Source organism: Theropithecus gelada, chromosome 14, assembly GCF_003255815.1.
Source record: "Theropithecus gelada isolate Dixy chromosome 14, Tgel_1.0, whole genome shotgun sequence".
NCBI lineage: Eukaryota > Metazoa > Chordata > Mammalia > Primates > Cercopithecidae > Theropithecus > Theropithecus gelada.
Window position 1 is genome coordinate 66660806 of NC_037682.1, and position 23009 is coordinate 66683814.

General features: G+C 48.4%; 1 protein-coding gene and 1 non-coding gene across 7 annotated transcripts in view; both read right to left on the minus strand.

The window, feature by feature from the left end:
- Positions 1-16032, minus strand: part of CHRDL2 (chordin like 2) — a 34947-nt gene extending 18915 nt beyond the window's left edge. For 3 of the 6 annotated variants that reach the window (XM_025357237.1, XM_025357236.1, XM_025357235.1), the window contains exon 1: positions 3059-3639. Coding sequence is in view for 5 of the 6 variants with exons in the window: in XM_025357236.1 (XP_025213021.1) it covers positions 3059-3193 (135 nt within the window). In the remaining variant the exon portion in view is untranslated. Of the gene's footprint in view, positions 1-3058; positions 3640-15446 lie in introns of those variants that run through there. The other 3 variants (XM_025357233.1, XM_025357232.1, XM_025357234.1) reach the window with 2 other exon arrangements.
- LOC112607476 lies at positions 1029-1091 on the minus strand. Its single transcript, XR_003115817.1, has one exon. It is a non-coding gene; the product is annotated as a small nucleolar RNA SNORD43 (small nucleolar RNA).
- Positions 16033-23009: the final 6977 nt, after the last annotated feature.

Consider the following 23009-nt stretch of genomic DNA (forward strand, 5'->3'; position numbering starts at 1 on the left):
ATTTCAGATGTTAAATTTATGATATATAATAAACTAGAGGACCTGGTATGGTAGCTCTCACCTGTAATCCCAGCACTTTGGGATGCCAAGGTGGGCAGATAGCTTGAGGTCAGGTGTTTGAGACCAGCTAGACAACATGGTAAAACCCCGTCTCTACTAAAAATATGAAAATTAGCCTGGCGTGGTGGTACGTGCCTATAATCCCAGCTACTCAGAAGGTTGAGGCATGGGAATCACTTGAACTTGGGAGGCAGAGTTTGTAGTGAGCCGAGATCGTGCCACTGTACTAGCCTGGGTGACAGAGTGAGACTCTGTCTCAAAATCAATCAATCAATCAATAATAAATAAATAAATAGAGGAATATTATTTAATTAATAGGGGTAGACTCTGTTAGAAACAGCTGTCAGGGAAGGCCTTATAAGGAGGTAACATTTGTGTTATGAACTGGGAGATCAGAAGGAACTGTTCGTGAGAAGATCTGAGGGAAGAACATTCCAAGTGGAGGAAATAAGTTGGAATGAAGCTCAAGTGTTGGAAAAACTGACAGAGGTCAGTGTGGCTGCAGCAGAGGGAGCAGGTATGAAATGAAATTGGAGAATAAGGCCAGGCGCGGTGGCTCATGCCTGTAATCCCAGCACTTTGGGAGGCCGAGGCGGGCAGATCATGAGGTCAAGAGATGGCGATCATCCTGGCCAAGGTGGTGAAACTCTGTCTGTACTAAAAATACAAAAATTTGCTGGGCGTGGCAGCGGGTGCTTGTAGTCCCAGCTACTCAGGAGGCTGAGGCAGGAGAATCACTTGAACCTGGGAGGCGGAGGTTGCAGTGAGCCGAGATTGCTCCACTGCACTCCAGCCTGGTAGCCTGGTGACAGAGCATGACTCCATCTCAAAAAAAGAAAAGAAAAGAAAAGAAAATAAATTGGAGAATAAGACAGAAGCAGAGCCCTCAGCAGGGAATTTGAATTTTACTTTAAGTCCAACGAAAAGCTACTGGAGGTTTTTTTTTTCTTTTCTCTCCTTTTTTCCCTAAATCAGAACATGACAATCAGCACACAGTCTCTGCATGCCTGTCAATGAGTTCATCATCTGTTACTGGAGGGTTTTAAGAGCGGAATGACATGATCAGTTTCATGCTGAGAAAAGACCATTCTCACAGGGCACGGTGGCTCACTCCTGTAATCCCAGCACTTTGGGAGGCTGAGTGAGGCGGATGGATTTCTTGAGCTGAGGAGTTTGAGACCAGCCTGGGCAACCTGGTGAAATCCTGTCTCTACAAAAAATACAAAAATTAGCTGGGCATGGTGGCATGCACCTGTGGTCCTAGCTACTCAGGTGGCTGAGGTGGGAGCATTGCCTCAGCCTGGGAAGTCAAGGCTGCAGTGAGCTGAGATCGCACCACTGCACTCCAGCCTGGGTACCAGAGTGAGACCCTGTCTCAAAAAAAAAAAAAAAAAAAAAAAAAAAGACCATTCTCCCTGCCACATGGAGGATGGATTTAGAGGGGGAAACAGGAAGACCCATTAGGAGACTTGTGTGGCAGCCCAGGAAAGAGATGACAGATGATGGTGGCTTGGATTACGGGGAGCAGTGATGGTGGAGAGAAGTGGAGGGATTGAGGGTATATTTTGCAGATAACAGCACAAGTCCTCTGGGTTGAGGAAACTGTGTGTGAACTCTGGGAAAGGAGAAATGAATTAACTCCAATGGCTCAAAAAACTTGGACTTTGTCAACTGGACCACATGATATGTCTGGAATTTTCTGTTATGATTTCCTTTCTGTTCTCTGGCTATATTTCATCAAGTCCTTCTTGAAAAGGCTGATTGGCCTCAGATGTGCCAAGGCAAATCGAGGGGAGGCAGTGATGATGGGGGTTGTGTCCCCATTTCTACTTGGGGCCAACACGGTAGAAGCAGTGGTGAGTCGGGGGAAAGACCCTAGGAGGAGTGGGACCCCAGTGTCAAAGTCAGGAGGGGGCTAAGCCACCCCTCCGCCACCCCACAGGATCGCTTCCCGAGCTCTGTCTGCTCCCACCCCAGAGGGCTCTGTTTTAACAAGGGAGACTCTTAGAGGCCTTCCGCATTCCTCTCTTGGCTCTGTGCAGGGAAAGAGAGGGGCTGGGAGGCTGGCTCGGGCTAGGAGCTAGCTACCCCTCCCTCCAAGCACCAACACCCAGACAAAGAAAGCTGGGGACATCCACACTGGGTTCCAGGCAGCTGAGCTAAAACCAAGGGTTTTTCAAGCCTTCTAAGCCACTTCCTCCTCTTCTACCCCTCCAATCTCATATCTTGCTTGTGAATTCTGGACCACATGGGGTCTCATTCATTCTACACAGTTGATTTTGCAAGGCCCTGTGGAGGTGCTGGATTGTTATGGGGTACGGTGGGGTGGGAGGAGATGGAAAACAAAGACATGGTCTCTACCTCAGGTGGTTCAGCCTTTGGCAGGGAATCATGCCAGGCATGAGTGAGGGCCCAGCAAGTCCTAGTCTCAGAGGTTCAGTCTAGGAGGGGCAGTAACTATGCTGCCTGGTCAATAGTGATAGGAGAAAGGGGCAGAGAAACTTCTGTGGGATCCCAGAAGAAGCAAATTCTTCCAGGTGGAGGTCATTTTCCCATTTGGGCAAATCCCTGAGGAATAAGTAATTGGGCTAGTGGAGGTGGGGACACATCCTAAGGCAGGGCCGAAGTGGCTGGAGGAAATAGTACATGAGAAGGAGGGAATGGCAGATAAGGTAAAAAAGGCTCTGTCTTGGGCTGCATGGGAGGCAGGGAGACTGGCACCACTATGAGGTGGAAAGAAAGCTGGAATGTGAGATGGGAGACCCGGGTCCTCATCCCAACCCAGCCACTAATGTTTGTGTGACTTATCTTTGGGAGGTACACAGTAGCCATCTAATCCTATATATTGAGTACTCAGTAGTGAAATGGCTTTTCCCAAGTCCCTCAGCTGCTGCTGACAGCACAGTTCTAGAAGGCCTGGTCCTCCCTCTGGAGTGACTTCTCTGGAGGGTTCTCAGATATCCCCGACACAGGTGGCAAGGTGACCAGAGGAACCTACCTCCGAGCAGGTACAGCGCAGGCAGTACATCAGGCCTTGTGGCTCCAAGTAGGGGTGCCAGCTCTCGCCAGGGGAGTATCTCTTTCCATGGAAAAGGCAGAACATGTCTGGGCCTGGCAAACCGACCAGTGCCATGTTAGTCCCAGGACACTCCAGCCCAAAGACCCTGTCTCATTTCTCCTTCTTTCTAGCTCTAGAAGAGATGTCATCTGGGCCACTCAGGCAAAAGAGAATCTGCTGGACAACTGGACGTGCTCTCCTAGGCAGGGGGCCAGAAGGTCTGAGTTTGAATCTCAGCTTGACCACACACTTACTGTGTGACACTGGGCATGCCACTGTCTCTGAACCTTAATGCTTATCTCACAGGGCAGTTAGGGAATCAAGCAATGAAATGCTGTACAGATTTATATCATGGTAACATTAATTATTATGATTAGATGAATGAGGCCCAGAGAGGGTAAGTTACACCTGAGGGCCACACAGCAAGTCAGTCACCGGGCAGGGATGACAGCATCAGTCTCCTGACTCAGTCCCACGTTCCTCTGCCCTCACAGTCACGCTTGTTTCCTTTTTATTTGTCCCATTTGGCTTATTTAGTACATCACCACACCTTTCCCTCCCTTCCCACCCCTCTTTCCTCTCTCATCCCGCTCCCCTATACACACACACACACACACACACACACACACACGTGTACACATATTCTCTGGGTCCTGTAGCCTACCTTTTGAACAAAGCCCTCCTGGTGTGACGATCACCAGGCACCTGTGTAGAGGAGGGTTGGCAGGGATGGGCCCCAAGGCCATGGTGCTGGGAGCTTTCTTGCTTTCACACTTTTCTATGTCCTTATATTTTGGTGAGCCATGATGGAAAGGTTGCAGGAAACTGACTTTCAAGTATCTTTAAAAATGGTCGTTGCTACTACTGTGATTTGTGATTGGCACATCAATGGACTTTTTTGCAATCGTACGTCAGTTGTCAATATCTGGATGAATGCTTCTAAGAATTACTAAAATCATTTGTTCCATGGGTTGGCTATCTCTCCTACAATCCTGCATTCCTGAAACCTCTGCCTCTCTCACCTCTCGTAACCTATTGATCCAGTCCTGCTCCCACATCCTACCCACTTATCCCCAGCCCTGGGTTAGACCTCCCAGCCCAGCACTGCAGCCTTGTGCCCCGCCCCTCTGCCTCCCACCCTATCCTCGCCAACCCTCCTCTACACAGGTACCTGGTGATCTTCACGCCAGCAGGGAAAAACATTCCATTGCCTGAGCTCTTTTCAGGAGGAACTGGGAGGCCCAGCACAAGCTAAGTGCCAGCAAAGGTTTGTTGAATTAAACGAGACTGAAATATGGAGAAGGGAACCAACATTTATTGACTATCTTCTCTTTGCCGAACTCCTTACAGAAGTTAGTTATCTCATTAACATGGTTGTTTTGACCATTAAATTAGATAACGCTTGTAAAGTGCTTACCCAGTCCGGTTTCTGACCCTTAGTTGAATGCTATTATTATGATAATTGTGGTAACAATCACAAAGCCACTGCAAAATGGACATTGTCATCTTCCGGAATAGATGACAGTATCCGTCTTGCAGTGGCTTTGTGACTGTTACCACAATTATGAGAAGGCTCACAGATGCTATGCCACTTGCCTAAAGTCCTCCGCTAGGATTTCAACCCAGGACTCCTAACTCCAAAGCAGAGCTCCTTTCTCTTCAACTCATCTCCTATGGCTTTTTACCCAATTCCAGGGCCTAAAGGCTCAACTGCCTTCTCTCTCTGCCCCACCGGCCACCATCCCCAACTCCCTAGCTTATTCTTTTAGTCCCCTGTTGGTCTAAAATGGAGAAGTTGCCTCTCATGCCTCCTCCTCATTTTCCAGAGTCAAGCATCTTGGAAACATGGGTTCTCACACTTCCTAAATCACATTCTCTTAGACTTTGAAACAGAATTGCAGAGCATTGAAAGCAGTAATGAGTTCGGTGGGGTGAGCGGAGAGCTCACATTCAGTGCAGGAATTCCCTCTCAGCACTGGGGGCTGGGCTGGCGTGCAGCCCCTGCCTGACACACGCCTTCAGGGAACAGGAGCTCATGGGCCATTCCTAACCATTAGAAGGTTTTCTTTGTAAGGAGCTGGAGTTGGCCTCTCTCTGGTTCCTCACATTGCTCCTACTCTGCCCTCTTGGGCCTCCTAGAACAAAGATTTGAGACTGCTGTCATGATGCCTTCAGTCTGTGCTTTGAGGGTCGCTGAGAGTAGGAACACATGACTTAGTTCCCTCGCCATTCCCTTCCCAGCTCCCCAAAGTGGAGCTCACATTCCCAGCAAGCCAGCAAGGCCCGGCTGGCCCGTATCAAATGAGCTGTGTTTATCTCTCAGCCTCCACTGGCAGAGAGGGTGGGACACGGGCCCAGCTGGGGTGCTGGTCAGAGCCAGCCCAACTCTCCAAGGAGTGAATAATGTCTTTCTTCCTCAGTCCCCTCCTCCCACCAGGGAGGGGGCGATTGCAACACTGCCACCACCTTAGGTCTCAGCCTGTTGCTGAAGAAACCCTGTCTTACCTTCCTTGGGGCGGCCCTGGAGCCCAGGCCTCTGTGCCAGTTGGCACCCCCTTCACCTCACCGCCTGCTCAGAGCATGAAGACAGAAAGAGTGTCTCAGCTAATGCCCAGGCAGAAGGCCCCTTCCCCCCACCGATAGACCTGGCAGAGGCTGAGAATGTGGGGGGCCTGGCAGGAGGCCTCCAGTGGCCACAATCCCCACCCCACCATACCCTAGAAGGTGACAGGCACAAGGAAGGGTGGCATGGCCTGGAGCTCTCTCAAGTGAGATGAGTGCCCACGGCCATGCCAAAACCAAGCAGGAGGAAGAACTGCCAGGCGGCGACAGGCCGCCTCAGTTTCTGCAGTGCTGGCACTAGCCCCAGCCCTTGAACATGGCCGGTGGAAACAGTTTTAGTTCTTTAAGCCACAACTTCACTGTGTGACATTCAGAGACTCATCCTCCTTTCTCTGAGCCTCAGTTTCCCATCTGCAAAATAAGAGAAGGGGGTAAGCTATGATCTTGAAAGATTTTCTGCATAGTTTATGAATCCATGATTTCAACATTTGAAGACTCCAAAATTCTAGGATTCTAAGATTCAGGATTTTGAGAATTCCATGTTTCTAAGAACCTATATTTCCTTAGAATACAAAGCTTCTAGAATTGTCCAATGCTGTGGTTCTAAGATTTGATCATTGCAAGATTCTATGATTCTTGGATGTGTTGATGGTCTCATACATCCTAGGCTCTCAGAACCTCCAAAGTCGGTTAGGATGAAGTTCAGGGAACCAGTAGGGCCAGTCCTGAGTGACACAGGAGTGTCACCTGAGTGTGAAGGAGGTAAAGTTTGTCTCACATCTCACTCCTTTCCCATACACTCCCTTTGGTCCTCTGTGGCGTTCCCACCCCTACCCTGGCCTTGGACCTGCCCTGATTCCTCTCCCTCCCCACCACCACGTCTCATCCCACCTGTCCCCATGCATCCCTCCCCATCTCAGAGACCAAGCATGCCTTTTCTCAGGGACCTTTTGGAGTCAGATTGGCAGGGGTTCAAATTGTGGATTTGGCTTTTATTTGCAGCCTGAATTTAGACAAGTTACCTAACCATTGGGGGCCTCTGTTTCCACATCTATTAAATGGAACTAGTAACAATCTTTACCTCTCAGAATTACTGTAGAATTAAGTTAGATAATATATGTAATACACCTAGTGCTGACATGTATTATGTGCTCAACTAAATAGGTTTTTAAAAAAACCAGATCTGGGCACTGACCCCAGACTTTCTTAATCCCTTAATAGTTTGTTTCCTGTGGTGTTTCTTTGACTCCCAGAACTCTCTGTGGTCATCGCCAGGCACCTATTAGGGGACGAACATCATAGCACACACTAAGGCCAAATCTCCCTGGTCTCATTTACAATTGCACCAACCCTGATTCTGGTGGCCTCCTACATTCTTCTAGCCCCACCCACAAGCCAGATCAGTCTGCCTCAACTCGCCTCATGCCCACAGACCTTGGGCGGGGATACAGAGATGAAAGTGGCTCAGAAGTTGGAGAGAATGGGAAGGCAGACGTGAGAGGCAAGAGACCAGTCTGGAAAGAGAAGCAGAGGCTTATGGAGGGCTTTGAGAGCCCAGGAGGCAAAGGAAAGCCATGGAAAAGCTTTAAACTGGGCAGTCCCATGATCAGATTTGCATTTTAGAATCACCACTGTGCTCACAGGAATGGAGAACTAATTGGAGGGCAAGACTGGAGGCAGAGAGACCACGGAGGGGCTGTTGCAGTCATCCTGCTTTGAGATCATGCTGGACCTGTACGAAGATGGAAGTTGTGCTGATGGGCAAAAGTACAGATTTGAGAAACACCTAGGAGGTACAATGGGCAGGCTTTGGGACAGACTGGATAGGATATGGGTGGAGAGGGCAAAGGAGCCGTCAAGGACAGGATTGAGGTTTCGGGACTGAACACATATGTGAGTGTGGGGCACTTGGCATAACAGGCAGTAAACATTATTATCATTAGTAATACAGTAGTCCCCCCTTATCCTTGGTGATACATTCCAAGACCCCCAGTGGATGCCTGAAACCACAGTTTGTACTGAACCCTAGATAGACCATGCATAGATTTCTTTTGCCTTCTTTACAATTTCACAGATAGAAGATTCACCCTTACTGTAGATCTTAGCAAACTCACTATATCATTTTTTTCCTTTCCTTATTAATTGAGAACTTCTACCTTTTTACTTAAAGAAAGCACTTTATGGCTTCTCTTTGGCATATCCAAATTGCTGGCATTGCTACTCATGCTTTGGCGCCATTATGAAGTAAAATAAGGATTCCTTGAACACAAGCCCTGCAATGCTTCAACAGTTGATCTGATCACTGAGACAGCTACTAAGTGATTAACAGGTGGGGAGCATCTACAGTGTGGACACACGGGAAAAGGGATGATTTACGTTCTGGATGGGACACAGAGCAATGGCAACAGAATTCACTATGCCACTCAGAATGATGTGCAACTTAAAACGTATGAATTCTTTATTTCTGGAATTTCCAATGTAATATTTTGGACCAAGGTTAATCATAGGTAACTGAGACCTCAGAAATTGAAACCATGAATACAGGGGGACTGCTACAGTAATATTACTTCCCATTATCATTTATTTATTGAACTTTTTGTATGTCAAATATTATACACATCCATGGGCCTGGTACATGACTTAAATAAAACAAAGTCACCTCCTGAAGGAGCTCACAGCCTAGTGAAGAAGACATATAGATACAATACATTCAGTCTGACAAACGCTATGATGGTATGAGCACAGGGTCTTCAGGCGAGGCTTTTCTAGGAACATGCCTGAGTTGGATCTTGGAGAAATTAACAAGATGCAGGAGGGGAAGGACTTCTTAGGCAGTAGGTACTAGATGCAAAGGCACAGAGGTGGGAGTGGATGTGGTTCATGAAGGACATGGAGGCTTCTCTTTGGCATATACAAAGTGCTAGACACTAGCTCCCTTTCCCACAGGAAGTGTCCACTTGGATAGGCCACAGCTAAAGCTCTTTACCCGTCTCAACAGACTTAAAGTGACTGGACTTAGTTGATCTAATCTGAATTCTGGACAGCAATGTTTACCAGACAGATTCTAAATGTCACTGTGTCATCCCAAGCCTATCATGAGCTGGCTCCTGCCTGCTTTTCCAGCAAAACTTTCTGTGGTGGCCCTGTCTTCAGCCTCATCTCCTCTTGCTAAATTCCTCACTCTTCCACCAGCCCCCAGGCCTCCTCCTACTGTGCCTTCAAACATGCTGTTTCCTCTACCTGGAATGGGATTCTCCATCTCCAATGTTTGACCAACTCCTTCCCATTCTTCAAAAGCCAGCTTAGATGCTACCCTTTTTGTGAAGCGGCCCCAAACTTCCAGCCACTGGCCTTTCCTGCAGAACTGAGTTCAGCCCTCATTACAATGCTCATCACAAATGGATTAGAGGTACTTCTTAAGTAAGCTTTGCTTCCTAACTAAACTGTGACCTTCTTGAGAGCCAGGACCAGATCTCATTAAGTTTTGTGCTCAATGCAGAGCCTACATAGATAGATTTGGTGCCTGATGAACAAAATCAATGATGAAAGAACAGAGTTAACAAAGAGGGAGAGATTCTGGAAGAGGAGCCAATTGATGGTCCTTAATCCTGGAAGCCTCTTTCATTCTTTTTTTTTTTTTCTTTTTTTTTTTGCTCTGTCACCAGGCTGGAGTACAGTGGCACAATCTCGCCTCACTGCAATCTCCGCCTCCCAGGTTCAAGCTATTCTACTGCCTCAGCCTCCCAAGTAGCTGAGACTACAGGTGCGAGCCACCACGCCCAGCTAATTTTTGTATTTTTAGTAGAGACAAGAGTTTCACCATGTTGGCCAGGATGATCTCAATCTCTTGACCTCATGATCCACCCCCCACAGCCTCTCAAAGTGCTGGGATTACATGCTTGAGCCACCGCGCCTGGCCCTGGAAGCCTCTTTCTTTAACAAAAGGAAGGCCGGGCGCGGTGGCTCAAGCCTGTAATCCCAGCACTTTGGGAGGCCGAGACGGGCGGATCACGAGGTCAGGAGATCGAGATCATCCTGGCTAACACGGTGAAACTCCGTCTCTACTAAAAAATACAAAAAACTAGCTGGGCGAGGTGGCGGGCGCCTGTAGTCCCAGCTACTCGGGAGGCTGAGGCAGGAGAATGGCGGGAACCCGGGAGGCGGAGCTTGCAGTGAGCTGAGATCCGGCCACAGCACTCTAGCCTGGGCGACAGAGCAAGACTCCGTCTCAAAAAAAAAAAAAACAAAAAAACAAAAGGAGTAGTTCATTATATGGGAAGAGGGCCAATTCCCTTTCAGCACTTTTACCTTGCCACCCAACAGAAATTAGCTTCTGACAACCCCCACTTTCCAGCCCCCTGCCATCTGAATGCTCAAACCACTGGCCAAACCAAATGACAACATGTACAAAAAGGTCAGGAGCCCAGAGCAGCTAAGGGGATGAGTGATTCCATGATCTTCACACATAAGTCAAAATTTCCAAACTGTCTCCATCCAAGTTCCAAGTTCATCCCACAGTCTGGCTTGAAACTCTCATGCTGTGATAAAAGGTCTTTTATGGGGTCAGTTAGGAGGGGTTAGTGCGGTTGAGAATTCTTCCCCAATAGGAAGCAGAAAAGACAACTAGAAAGAAGCTTCTGGGCTGGAGAGGAGGCTGGACAAGACCATGGAAAGGGCATCAGGAGGGGCCGGGGTGAGAGGAGAGAGGTCTGGAATTGTGGCTGGCCTGTCCCCAGCCTGCAAGAACTCAGGAAACCTGAGTGAGCCAGCCTGCCCAGGAATGTAGAACGTTTACATCTCTTCCCTCACACCCACACAGCCATACTTTCTCTATTTATTTATAATCCCCTCTTCACACAAACAAACTTGCTCCCCTCTGAGACATAAGCCCTGCTCTGGGCTCTGGCACCCGATGGGAGAGGCCTCTTAAGGAAACCAGAAGAAAAGCCTCAGCTCCTCAGGGGCTGAGCTGTGCAACCCGGGGAAAGGAACTGCATTTCTCTGAATCTGACTTTTTCCTCTGGCACATGACAGACATACAGGAGCATAGAAGGGCCTCTAGGGAGAGAACTGTCAAACCAGGAAAGGCAGCTCTGTTACCTCTTAAAGGACAGGAAGCAGGGTGGGGACTGTTCACATTCTCTTTTGCCTTGGACATATATGCTTAGATTCACAGAATCGTAGAAAGCTAGGGACTCAGAGACGTCTAGTCCTCTGTTTCCTTTCTGGGAAATTGAGTCCCAGAGAGAGATCGGGCCTTACCTAAGCTTGATTCACTCCAGCACAAACTTCAATGCCAGTCGTCAGATGTGGAGAGAATGCTTACAGAGACACCCATCCCCTACTAGGACTAGAAGAAATGGCTTTAACTTGTAAACAGAAGGCTTCTGACGAGATACAAAAAAGAACTCCTGAGTACAAGAATGAAGATGGGGTCCTGGACAGAGGTAGGGGGACGCCTGAAATGATCTCTGTACTATACTTTCCAGGGGCACCACTGTCACGCCAGTCCTTTTCTTTGAGAATATGAAGGATTCAAGGTCCCTCTCCCAGAGCCGGGCGCCATGGTTGGCGGCCGGGGGAACTTGAGAGGCCAGTCCTGGAACAGGTGCAACAGCTGGAGCAACTGCGCAGCTGTTGCCGGGCTCAGGCTCAGCAGCCTGCACGCCAGTGAGTGAGGCAGAGACCTCTGCTGGTGGGAGAGGAGAGGTGCAGAACGGCCCAGTCAGATCCAGGGAGGTCAGCCTGGAGCTGGACTTCAGGCCTTCACTTAGGTGCTCCCCACTGCCTCATGCAGACCTGAACAGGTAGATGGGGATGCAGCTAAGCTGAACAGAAAAGCAGAGTCCCCTCTGGTCGGTCTCCCACTACCTCCACTGCCACAGGCCATCCAGGCACTTTTTTTCTGGTGTTTGAGGGTCTGCCTGTCCACTCCTCCCTGGCAGGGCAGGAGTACTACCCTCCCACATCCCTATTCGAAAGGCCAGAGTGGACTCGGGATCAAGGCAACCATATCTTAGGATTTTGGAGACTTAGAATCACTAGGTGTTAAAACTAGAATTGTCCTCAATAATCATTCACTAGAGTCCAACCATCTTACTTTACAGGGGGGAAAACTGAGAGGCAGAGAAACGCAACCTGTCCAGGGTCACAGTTGGAATTGATGGCACAGCCAGGGCTGGATCCCTGACTTTCTGATTCCAGGTTTGCCCTCTGCATCACATCCTACCATGGGAGCTCCCTTCCTGTCCCATGCCTGCATCTAGTCTAGGGCCTGGAATCCATCACCTGGGAATGAAAGCTTGGATTCCCATAATACACAAAACCCTTGAAGAAAAAAGATGTTTTTTTTTTTTTTTTTTTTTTTCTGAGCAGGGTCTCACTGTGACACCCAGGTTGGAGTGTAGTGGTACAATCACCGCTCACTGCAGCCCCGATCTTCTGGGCTCAAGCAATGCTTCCACCTCAGTCTCCCAAATAGCTGGGACCACAGATATGTGCCACCATGCCAGGATAATTTCTTTATTTTTTCTAGAGAGAGGGTCTTGATATGTTTCTCAGGCTGGTCTCAAACTCCTGGGCTCAAGTAATCCATCCACCTCGGCCTTAAGTGCTGAGATTATAGGTGTGAGCCACTGCGCCCAGCCCCATGTTTTTACTTGGTAACTGACTCTCTCCTTAAAGCAGGATTGGATGGAGGGAGGGAAGAGAAAGCAGAACATACTAGACACCTACAAGGGACAACTAGGGAAGTGAAACAAAGAGAGGAGCTGAGAGGAGTAGGGCAGAAAGCACTGCAGAGGGAGGTAAGAAGATAGTAGACCTCTGGTGGACACTCATCCACAAAGGGCTGATTGTCTAGAGTGACCAGCATCACCCATGTCTGTGGCTCAGCCTAGGGCTGGGACCAGTACTGGTCAGTAACCACGTCAGGGACCCAGCCTGGGTAAGGGGTCTTGTATAGGGGTGGAATTGGTGTTCAACCTGTGGCCAAAGTTGGAGGATTAGGGCTTGGCTTGTGGCTGGAATTGAAACAGTCTGTATTGGGATTAGGGCTCAATCTATGGCTGGAAATAGAACCAAAGAGAGAATAAATTTTGTTTGAATAGCCTGAGGAGCAAATTGTTACCTGTGTTCACAGGCCCTTGGCATTCTTCAGGGCTCCGGCACCTCAGGAGCCTGATACCATACAGACTTGAAAATTTTCATCTGTTAGCACTGTTTCTGAAAGCACCTAAGACATCACCAGATTTCTGACCCACAACAGGCTTGAGATCTCACTGAAACTAAGATGAGGACCTTTGTAAGAGACCTTCAAATAGCCTCGTGGCAAATGACTATAGGATCCTTTCTAGATTCATAGGTTGTCAGCACTAAACAAAATGAGGCTCAGATAAAGAAGTGGTATGTCCCAACTCACACAGCCAATAAGTGACAAATCAGGGTCCAGGATCCAGGTCTGTTCTGTTTTTTTTTTTATTCTATTTTTAAGAGATGAGGTCTCACTGTGTTCCCCAGACTGGCCTTGAACTCCTGAGCTCAAGGATTCCTCTCCCTCTCAGTCTGCCAAGTAGCTGGTGACTGGAACTACAGGTGTGTACCACTGTGCCTGGCTTTTGTTCTTTTCTTTAATAAATTTGCTGTATGACCTTGGGCAAGTCATTCTTCCTTTCTGGGCTTTAATTTAACTCTAAGTATAGGTACATCGATGGGTAGAAGCAGATGGTTTTTGATAGTTTCACCAGTTCTAACATCCAGTAATCTTAACATTCCCCAATGAGTGCCAGTCCACCTCACCCTAATGAGTTGGCTCCAAGTCTTTTTCTCACATGTCTGGAGCTCTGTATTTACAAAGCTGTAGGGAGATGGAATACTGGCAGGACCTGCTGAGAGGTACAGAGCTGAAGGCCAGGGAGGCACAGAGGAGGGAGATCAGACTGGATCAAGTCACCACGGAGAGTTTGCTTGAAGAGGTATGACCTAGGCAAGGCCATGAAAAGCTGACAAGATATAGGAAGCAAAGAAGCAGGGTGTGGGTAGGGTAAGAGTCTGGTTCTAGGACATCTTTCTAAGATGCATCAAGGGCAATGATATCTGGAGAAAAAATCGCATGGACTAAGGACAAGGTGTGAAGTGGATGGGAGGCAGGCATGGAGGGTATCCTGTGCAAAGTCTCTTTTAAGAAATAGAAGGCAGGTGTTAGGAGGAAACACTCAGGGTTCGAGGAAGAGATATTTATTGACTACACAGCATTGTGCTGGGCACTTTATTACCTCCTTTAATCCTTCCGAGAACCTTTCAAGTTCTGGATTAGTATCTCTCTTAGACAGATGAGGAAATTGAGGCTCAGAGAAGTTATGACTTACCAAAAGTCACACAGCTATAAGGGGCACAGCCAGGACTTGAATCCAACACTGAGCTAATTCCATTACTTGTTCTATGTAATGGAAAGACTTCTATGAGTCTTATGCTGCTGGCAGGCCAGAGACACTCAGCCTGCTCTCATGAGTAGAAACAAGACTGTAACAAAGTCCAGCACTACCAGCTCCAGAATGTCACGTGCAAAAGAAAGGCATAGATGGAGGAGCTGAGCTGGGGAGAGGAAAGAACACCAGACTAGGAGTTGGGAACGCGGGTTCTTAATCGCAGGCTGTGCCATGTATGACCTGAAGAAACCCACTGCCCCTCGTTGGCCTCAGATTCCCTATGGGTATTTCAGGGTTTGAATGAAGCTCCTTTCTTCTGATTAAGAGAATGTGGTTTGGTTTCCCATCCTCACAATATTCTAAGAGATTGGCCAGGCATGGGTAGGGGGCCCACCAGCCTATTGTGGGGGCAGTGAGGAAACTGAGGCTCAGATTGATGATGTAACCTGTTTGATGTTACACTGTATCTACGTTGGAAAAGCATAATTGGGAACTGATTTTTTTTGGAAGCTATCAAGCGCCAGTCTTGTGCTAGCCGCTTTACCTGTTTTCTCTAATTTAATCCTATCAACTCTCCTAGGATTTTTACTTCCGCTTTATAGATTAGGAAACCCAGGATCAGAGAGGTGCTCTCCATGACGGCCTCTCAGCAGCTGGCATTCAGCGGGGCTGGGATGGTGAAGACGCTGGTCTATCTCACTGTGCCCTGCCTCCTCCCAGTCTCACACTGCAAATTCAGGGTTCCTTCTAGACACTGTGAGGCGGGGAATAAAGCATGGGATCTGGAACTAGAGTTCTGGCTTTGGATGGCTTACTGGCTCTGTAAGTTTTAGCAAGTTCCTCCTCCTTACTCAGCCTAAGTTTTCTCACCTGTAAAGTGCGAATGATAATACCCACCTCACTGGTGAGTTGCGAGGATCAAAAGAGAGAAAGGAATGGGAAGGTTATCCTAATTACCTCTCATTTCTGTCGAATGACTCTTTCCAAAGGCAAAAGGCCTTTTCTTCTCCATCACACTCCTTACCCTTAGCCAGACATGCCCACTCCCTCCTAGGAACAGTAAGTCCTCCCCCAACCCAAAGCACAGTGCCCTGCCCTCTCCCCCGCTGCCCTCGGTGCCCCTCCTCAGGTCCCTGGCAGCAGCTCTCTCTCAGTTCGGAGTCGTGCCGAGTTCCTCCGGTCCCCCAGCCCATACTGGTCCTCACGGAGTCTCCACCCCTCCGGCACAGGTGCTGCCTGGACGATTGTCAGAAGAGCTTGGGGTCCGGGTCCTGGCGCTGTCCCGCACATTCCAGGGGCCGCATCCCTCCTCTGCCCACTCAGTCTCCCGGTCTACTTACGGGCTCGAGCGTGGGAGTCCAGAGGAAACCAGAGCAGCGCGAGTCCCAGCAAGGAGGAGAGGACCCTCACCTCGGGAACCATCCTTCCTTTCCCCAGGGTCAGGCCGCTGGTCCGGGAGCGGAGTCGGGAGGAAGGGAGACGAAAAGGACACTGAGGCACAGGGGCCACAGATCAACCCACAGATCTCGGGAGGGCTGCTGCTAGAGCGGGGTCGGAGAAGGGTCAGGAAGCAGCGGTGGGCAGGAAAGGAGGGCAGAAAGAGAGGACTAAGGTAGGAAGAAGAGAAAAGTGGAAAGAGAACGCGGGGAAAGGCGGGAGAGATGGAGAGACGGAGGAAGGTCCAGCAGGAGGGAGAAGCGATCAAAGAAAGGGGGAAGGTGAGAGGGAGAGGAGGAGAAAGCAGGGAGAGGACCGGCGTCTGCCGAGCGCGCAGCGCCGGGCGAGGCGCGCGGGACCAGCGGGTGTTCCGGGCGCGCGGGCTAGAGGCGGCCGGCGCCCCCTGCTCGGTGGGCTCGGGGTCGGGCCGCCTGGTCCTGGGGCCCGGCGGGGCGGCGGTCCCGGCGGCGGCGGCGGCGGCGAGGCGGCCGCGGAGGGAGGCTGAGCGCGGGCCGGCTGTGTTCGCCAAGGGCTCCAGGCGCCGCGCTCGGGCGCATTTGTACTTTGCCGCGGGAAGCAGGCAGCCCGGCCTGGCGCTGGCCTAGCGCTGGCGCCTCCTCTGGGACACCGCGGGCTCGGTGGATTGGCCACCCGAGAAACAGGCCCACTTTTTCCCCTCCTCTCTCGTGCGGGTCTCCCGGACAGACGCTCCAGGCGCGGCGCCGAGTGGAGGCGAGGGGGCTGCGGAGGGGGAAGGGGCCACCCGGGCCACAGGGTTTAACCCCTGACTCTCCGCGACGCCCAGAATGCAGGAGGGCAGAGTGGAGGAAGACCTCAGGTGGAACTTTCAGGTGGGGAATGCTGAGCTGTCGGGGCTGCGGGTACCGGGAAGGCTCAGAGTAAGGCGCTCAGCGGTGCGTGCCCGGAACTCGGCAGATGGATGGAATGAGAACACTGGCGTTCTTAATTCAGTTTGTGGTCTTCAGCACGCCACCTAAGAGTCTGTTTCCCCAGCTTTAAAATGGGCATTTTAAGATTTAAAAATATCTACTATCTTCCTACGATTGTTGCTAAGATGAAATAAGGTAATGAACATCGAAGCACCCACCCCACAAAGGGTCCTAATTCCAGGTGCCTACAATACCAGTTGCCCCTGTTCCCACTCCGTCTGCCCATGCGCCATTCTCAGGTTGAAAGCCGGCCCATAGGGATCCTGTGCCTTCCCCTGGAGATCTTCCTCTGCTCCCCACTCCCACTCCCGAATCAAGGCAAGATCTCTTCTTTGCCTTTGCAGGTGAGGGCTGTACCTCTCTGGGAGTGATGGTCACCTTCAGTCATCTTTAGGGAGAGCTGGTTGTCAAAGAGTTTTCTTTCCCACCAGAAGGGGAGTTCCCTGAGGACAGGGCCCTGACACCCCCCAGCCCACAACTGGTGCTCCATCTCTTGTGTTGAATGAATACATGCTCTAATAGGACCCTAAGAAGAGAATAACCAACTCTGGCCAGACCAGAAACACGCAGACTCTGAAATCAAAAGGGCAGAGTCGTTGTCCTGGCTCCATCCCTAACTTGTTGGGCCACTTTGAGTAAATACATCTATCCTTGCTTTGGACCTCATCTTTCTGCCCAGCTTCTCTTGAAGAGCTACTGGAGACTCCAAAGAGTGCCAGAGGAGTATGAGGTGGGAAGGGATGCTGAGCCATATCCCACTCTGGTAGGGAATCATATTTCCGGCTTTAAACACTTGGCTGGCTGGCAGTAAAGTTATCTTTCTGGGCCAAGGCTGGGCTCCCCATTGCACTGTGCTTTCAGGGTATTACCCCAAACATCTCCACCCCACAAAAGAGAGCAGTAGGAGGAACCAGTGATCCCCAAACTGGCCCTTCCTAGGGCTCTCAGGATCAGGGACAAACGTGATCTGTCCAGCGCCCTTCAGGCTTAACTTCTATCTAATCTGGCCAGTCTCTTCCTTTCCCTTGAGTATTCTTTATTTTAATAGATAATGCAAACTTATGCATGTCACCATGCTTCCCTTTTTGCCTTTGCTTCCAGGGAGCTCAGAGTTAAATCCCGTGCTGCTTAATTGCATAAACAATCTCATCCCAAGGGTCTGGGACAGTGATCTTTTCTTTTCTCCATCTTTGTTTAAAATGTGCTGTGCACATATATTGGTGTCTTAGATGTAATAAGTGGATTAAGATGAGGTTCCCCTACATCCTGCCCATCATACTTCAAAATAGGCCTCCACCATCTCAGCCCTCCTGTCCATCCTCATTATCCTCAGAGTTGAGGCCATCTTCATTCTTTTTTTTTTTTTTTTCCTTTGAGATGGAGTTTTGCTCTTGTCACCCAGGCTGGAGTGTAATGGCATGATCTTGGCTCACTGCAACTTCTGCCTCCAGGTTCAAGTGATTCTTCTGCCTCAGCCTCACGAATAGCTGGGATTACAGGCATGCACCACCATGCCCGGCTAATTTTTGTATTTTTAGTAGAGATGGGGTTTCACCACATTGGCCAGGCTGGTCTTGAACTCCTGACCTCAGGTGATCCACTTGCCTCAGCCTCTCAAAGTGCTGGGGTTACAGGCATGAGCCACCATGCCTGGCCATCTTCATTCCTTACTTGAACTTTCCCAACAGCCTCTTAATAGGTCTCCTCCCGCTAATCTGGATCCCTCCTATCTATTTTCCTCACACCTGCCGTGAGAACTATGCTGATCATTTCTACTGACAAATCTGATCACATCACTTTCCCACAAAAAACCTATTATTCACTTCCTATCATTTATAGATTAAAATCTAAAATTGTCAGCACTGAATTGAATACCACGCATATTTTAGTTCCGATCTACCATTGTCACCTACCCTACACTTTGGCCAACTGCTTACCTCCCCAAACTGACCATGCGTCGTCGCACCTCCATATCTCCTCACATGTTTTCCTTCTGCCTGGACTCTTTGTCTTCCTCCATCTAGTGAATCCCATTTAACTTTCCAAAGGTCACCTCCACTCTGAGGTCTTCCCTGAGTCCCCCAGGCAAAGTCAATGTTTGGTCTTTGTGTTTCCCATTGCACTTTGAATTGTAGCTTTTGGAGTGTAAGTATTTATTTGCATTTTTACCCTGCACTGTGAGTGCAGGTGCCTTTTAAAATTTATACCTGTAATTTGAGCATTTAGCAAAGTCCTTGACACACAAAGATACTGAAAAAATAATTGCTACATGAGTGAGTGAAGACCTCAGTGATTGGAAAAGCCTTCAGCCCACTATTGGCCTCAGCTTTAGTCAATGATTGACATAAGAAACAAACACTTGAAAGTTTCTGTGTCAGGCCGGTCGCAGTGGCTCACACCTGTAATCCCAGCACTTTGGGAGGCTGAGGTGGGAGGATTGCTTGAGCCTAGGAGTTTAAGACAAGCCTGGGCAACAAAGTGAGACCCCCCAACTTCGTCTGCACAAAAAGTAAAAAAAATTAGGCCAATATCGTGAGATCTCATTTCTACAAAAAATTTAAAAATTAGCCAAGCGTAATGGCATGCACCTGTAGTCATAGCTACTCTGAAGGCTGAGGCAGGAGGATTGCTTGAGCCCAGGAGGTTGAGGCAGCAGTGAGCCATGTTCGCACCACTGCGCTCCAGAGCAAGACTCTGTCTCAAAAAGATAAAAAAGAAAGAAAGTCTCTGTGTCTTCTGTAGAATTGCTATTGAAGAGAGTTGTCCATATATTATTTAATATCCTTTTAAAAAGGAGACCAAATAAATTCTTCCAAAATCTAGACAGAAAAAAAAATGCATCTCCCCACAGCAATTTGTTGCACCAAGAGTTTATCTGGCATCTGCTTGCTTCCTTCATAGCGAGCTTGCTCATTGCCTGCCAAGGCAGCCCATTCCACTGTTGGACAGCTCTGTTAGAAAGTTCTTTATATTAAACTGAAATCTGATTCTCTGTGACTGCCTGCGTTGCCCCTCGCTCTGTCCCCAGGGCTATGCAGAACAAGCCAAGTCCTTTTGTCTTTTGAGAGCTCTCTAGAGATTTGGGGCAGAGAACCCCTCTTCCATACCTTCACCTTTACCAGTCTGGGTCCCGGGACCCCTCATGCCACATTAAACATTTTCTTCAAATGTGCCAAGCTCTTGGCCCTCCATGCCTCTGCAAACACTGTTTCTTTGCCCTGGAATGCCCTCTCTGTACCCACTTTGATTTGTCTGGCAAGCTTACTTATTTTTCAAGGGTTAAGATAATTGCTAACTCCTTCACTCATGCAACAATTATTGAGTGCAAATTCTGGGCCAGACATAGTGCTAGGTGCTAGGGACACAGTGGAGAACAAGACAGACACCGAAGCTTATATTCTAGGGGCTCTGAATCCTATTTGCTGGTCTCTGAGTTAGCTCCATTCCCCTCTATACTTCTTTGTTATAGCACTTATTACATTGTATTTTCAATAGGTTTTGTGTCACCTCCTCTATAGTGAGTTCTTTGAGAACATAGACTACTATTTAATATCTTCCCTAGCCTTCAACACACAGCTTTGCACATATTTGCTGCTAAATAAAGGTTTGTTGAATAATATCCTAGTTCCTTCAAACAGTCCTCTTGTGACATGCTATTTGTGACTAAAAGGCCACTTCCTCCGCTGCAGGTTGCTTAATTACGTAAAATTACCATAGCGATAAGGATCATAGGGATCAGTGTCAAGGAGAGACTTAGCCTAGTCCGTTTAATTCTGTCCATAAGATTCTAAAAGAAGATTCACCACAAGAAGATTACATAATAGAGACTCTACACCAGTGGTGTGCTGGTAAGTGTTTAACAACAGGTTCTCCAGGGGATAAAAAGTTTTGTTTTTTACAGTTGCCAACGTCTGTGGTGTAAATACTCCCACTGTGGCCAATTCACGCTACCAATGTGACATCACTGAAAGCGCAGTGGAGAAGAGAGGCACAGTGAGATAACGTTATACAGTATTTCCTCCCTATCGACATAGTAGATGTAAATAACCTCAAGAACATTGAGAGTAGTAATTAGGAAGTGATGACTCAGTTTTTATTACCTCTGTTTTAAGTGTAACTTATTTAATTATAGGTTATGTTAATTTTTAGGAATGATTGTGTTCAATAACTAGCTTGCAACATTTCTAAAAATTTAACCCCTGGCTCTTCTTAGCTGGTAAAAGCCACCTCTAGTACTCTGCTTTTACATGATTAGGTGCTGAAAAGCAATGAACAAATAGACTCTTTAAAGCTGGGTTCAGCCAGTGGTGGTGGCATGTCTGTAGTCCCAGCTTCTCTGGAGGCTGATGTGGGAGGATCACTTTGAGACCAGCCTGGGCAACATTATGAAACCCTGTATCATTTAAATAAATAAATATGCTGGGCACAGTGGCTCACGCCTGTAATCCCAGCACTTTGGGAGGCCGAGGCTGGCGGATCACGAGGTCAGAAGATTGAGACCATCCTGGCTAACACAATGAAACCCCGTCTCTACTAAAAATACAAAATATTAGCCGGGCGAGGTGGCGGGCGCCTGTAGTCCCAGCTACTCGGGAGGCTGAGGCAGGAGAATGGCGTGAATCTGGGAGGCGGAGTTTGCAGTGAGCCGAGATCGTGCCACTGCACTCCAGCCTGGGCAACAGAGCAAGACTCCATCTCAAATAAATAAATAAATAAAGCTGGGTCCAATTTATTTACATTAGGAGGAAAGTCTTATTTAAAGGACCTTCAAAGTTTATTTATTTGTGAACAATTCCTACCCTACTCCCACCCCTCAACTGAGTCAGTTACTCACCTATATAACAAATATTTATTTAGAACCTACTATCATTTTTGTATTTATTTGGCTCTCCAGATATTGTGCATATAGTTGGCCTAAATAAAAATGTCTGTAGAATGGATGAATGAATCCTCAACACCTGAAATAGTGCCTGGTGCATTGTGGGTGCTCGATCAGTATCTATGTGAGTGAGTGAATGGATCTTCTTAAAGTGAGGCTCATCCGTATGTACATGGGTTTCCATATGGCTATGTGAATATTCTCAAGTCTTTTTTCTCCCTCATTGAGCCCTCTGTTCCCAGGACAATCTGTACACAGCAAGAGGAGGAAGTATCAGGAAACCAGAATGGAGAACACATAGCCCTTAATGTCAGAGAGCCCTCATGAGGAAAACTGAGTGGGGACATTGTGTCTTCAGCAGAAGACATGGAGTGGGATCATCATTCTTCTAGAGTCGTAAGCTCTGCCACTGGCCAGAGGCCTCCTCTACTGGGACATCCTCACTTACCAAGTACCAAAGAGAGAGGACCTTGCTCTCTTACCTCCTCCACATTCAGTGGACTTTTGAAAAGCAGTTTGTTCTCAGACACTTCTTTCAATAGGTCTGTGAGGATGCAGTTAGAGCACCAGAAAACAGTGGCATACAACTTGGGTCACGTAGTCGGAAGGTGGCAGGCACTGTATCCACTCAAAGGTGGGAATGAAGAGCCCCCAGAATTATCTTTTAAAAATGCAAATCAGGCCAGGTGCCATATCTCATGCCTGTAATCCCAACACTTTGGGAGGCTGAGGTGGGAGGATTGCTTGAGCCCAGGAGTTTGAGACCAGCCTGGGCAACAAAATGAGACCCTGTCCCTACAAAAAACTTAAAAATTAGCTGGCCATGATGGTGTGTACCTGTAGTCCTCCTGAGGCAGGAGAATTGCTTGAGCCTGGGAGGTCAAGGCTGCAGTGAGCCATGATTGCACCACTGCACTCCAGCCTGGACGACAGGGTGAGACCCCATCTCTGGAAAAAAAAAAAAAAAAAAAAAAGTAAAGTAAATTAGTGAAGTCACTTCCTTGCTTAAAACCTTTCCATTGCACTTAGAATAAAATCCAAAGGCTGGGTGCAGTGGTTCACGCCTATAATCCCAGCACTTTGGGAGGCCAAGGTGGGAGGATCATTTGAGTCCAGGAGTTTGTGACCAGCCTGGCCAACATCGTGAGATCTCATTTCTACAAAAAATTTAAAAATTAGCCAAGCGTAGTGGCACAAGCCTGTAGTCCTAGCTACTCTGGAGGCTGAGGTGGGAGGATTGATTGAGCCTGGGAGGTGGAGGCTGCAGTGAGCCAACATCGCACAACTACATTCCAGCCCGGACAACAGAGCAAGGCCCTGTCTCTAAATAAATAAATAAATAAATAAATAAGAATGAAATCCAAATCATTTGCCAAATATGTCAATCCTTCCATGCTCTGGCCCTGTCTACACTCTGACTTCAGAACACTCTCCCTGTGCTCACTACGCTCTAGTACACGGGCCTTTTTTCTGTCCCTGGGGTACATCAAGCTGCCCAGTTCCTCCTCAGCGATTTTGCCCTTGCTAGTTCTCCTGCTTGGAATGCTTTTCCCTCAACCTTTTCTACAGATAACACTTCATTCAGCTCAAATGTCACTTCTTTAGTGATGTTTCCCTGGTCCAACCTATGTAATGAT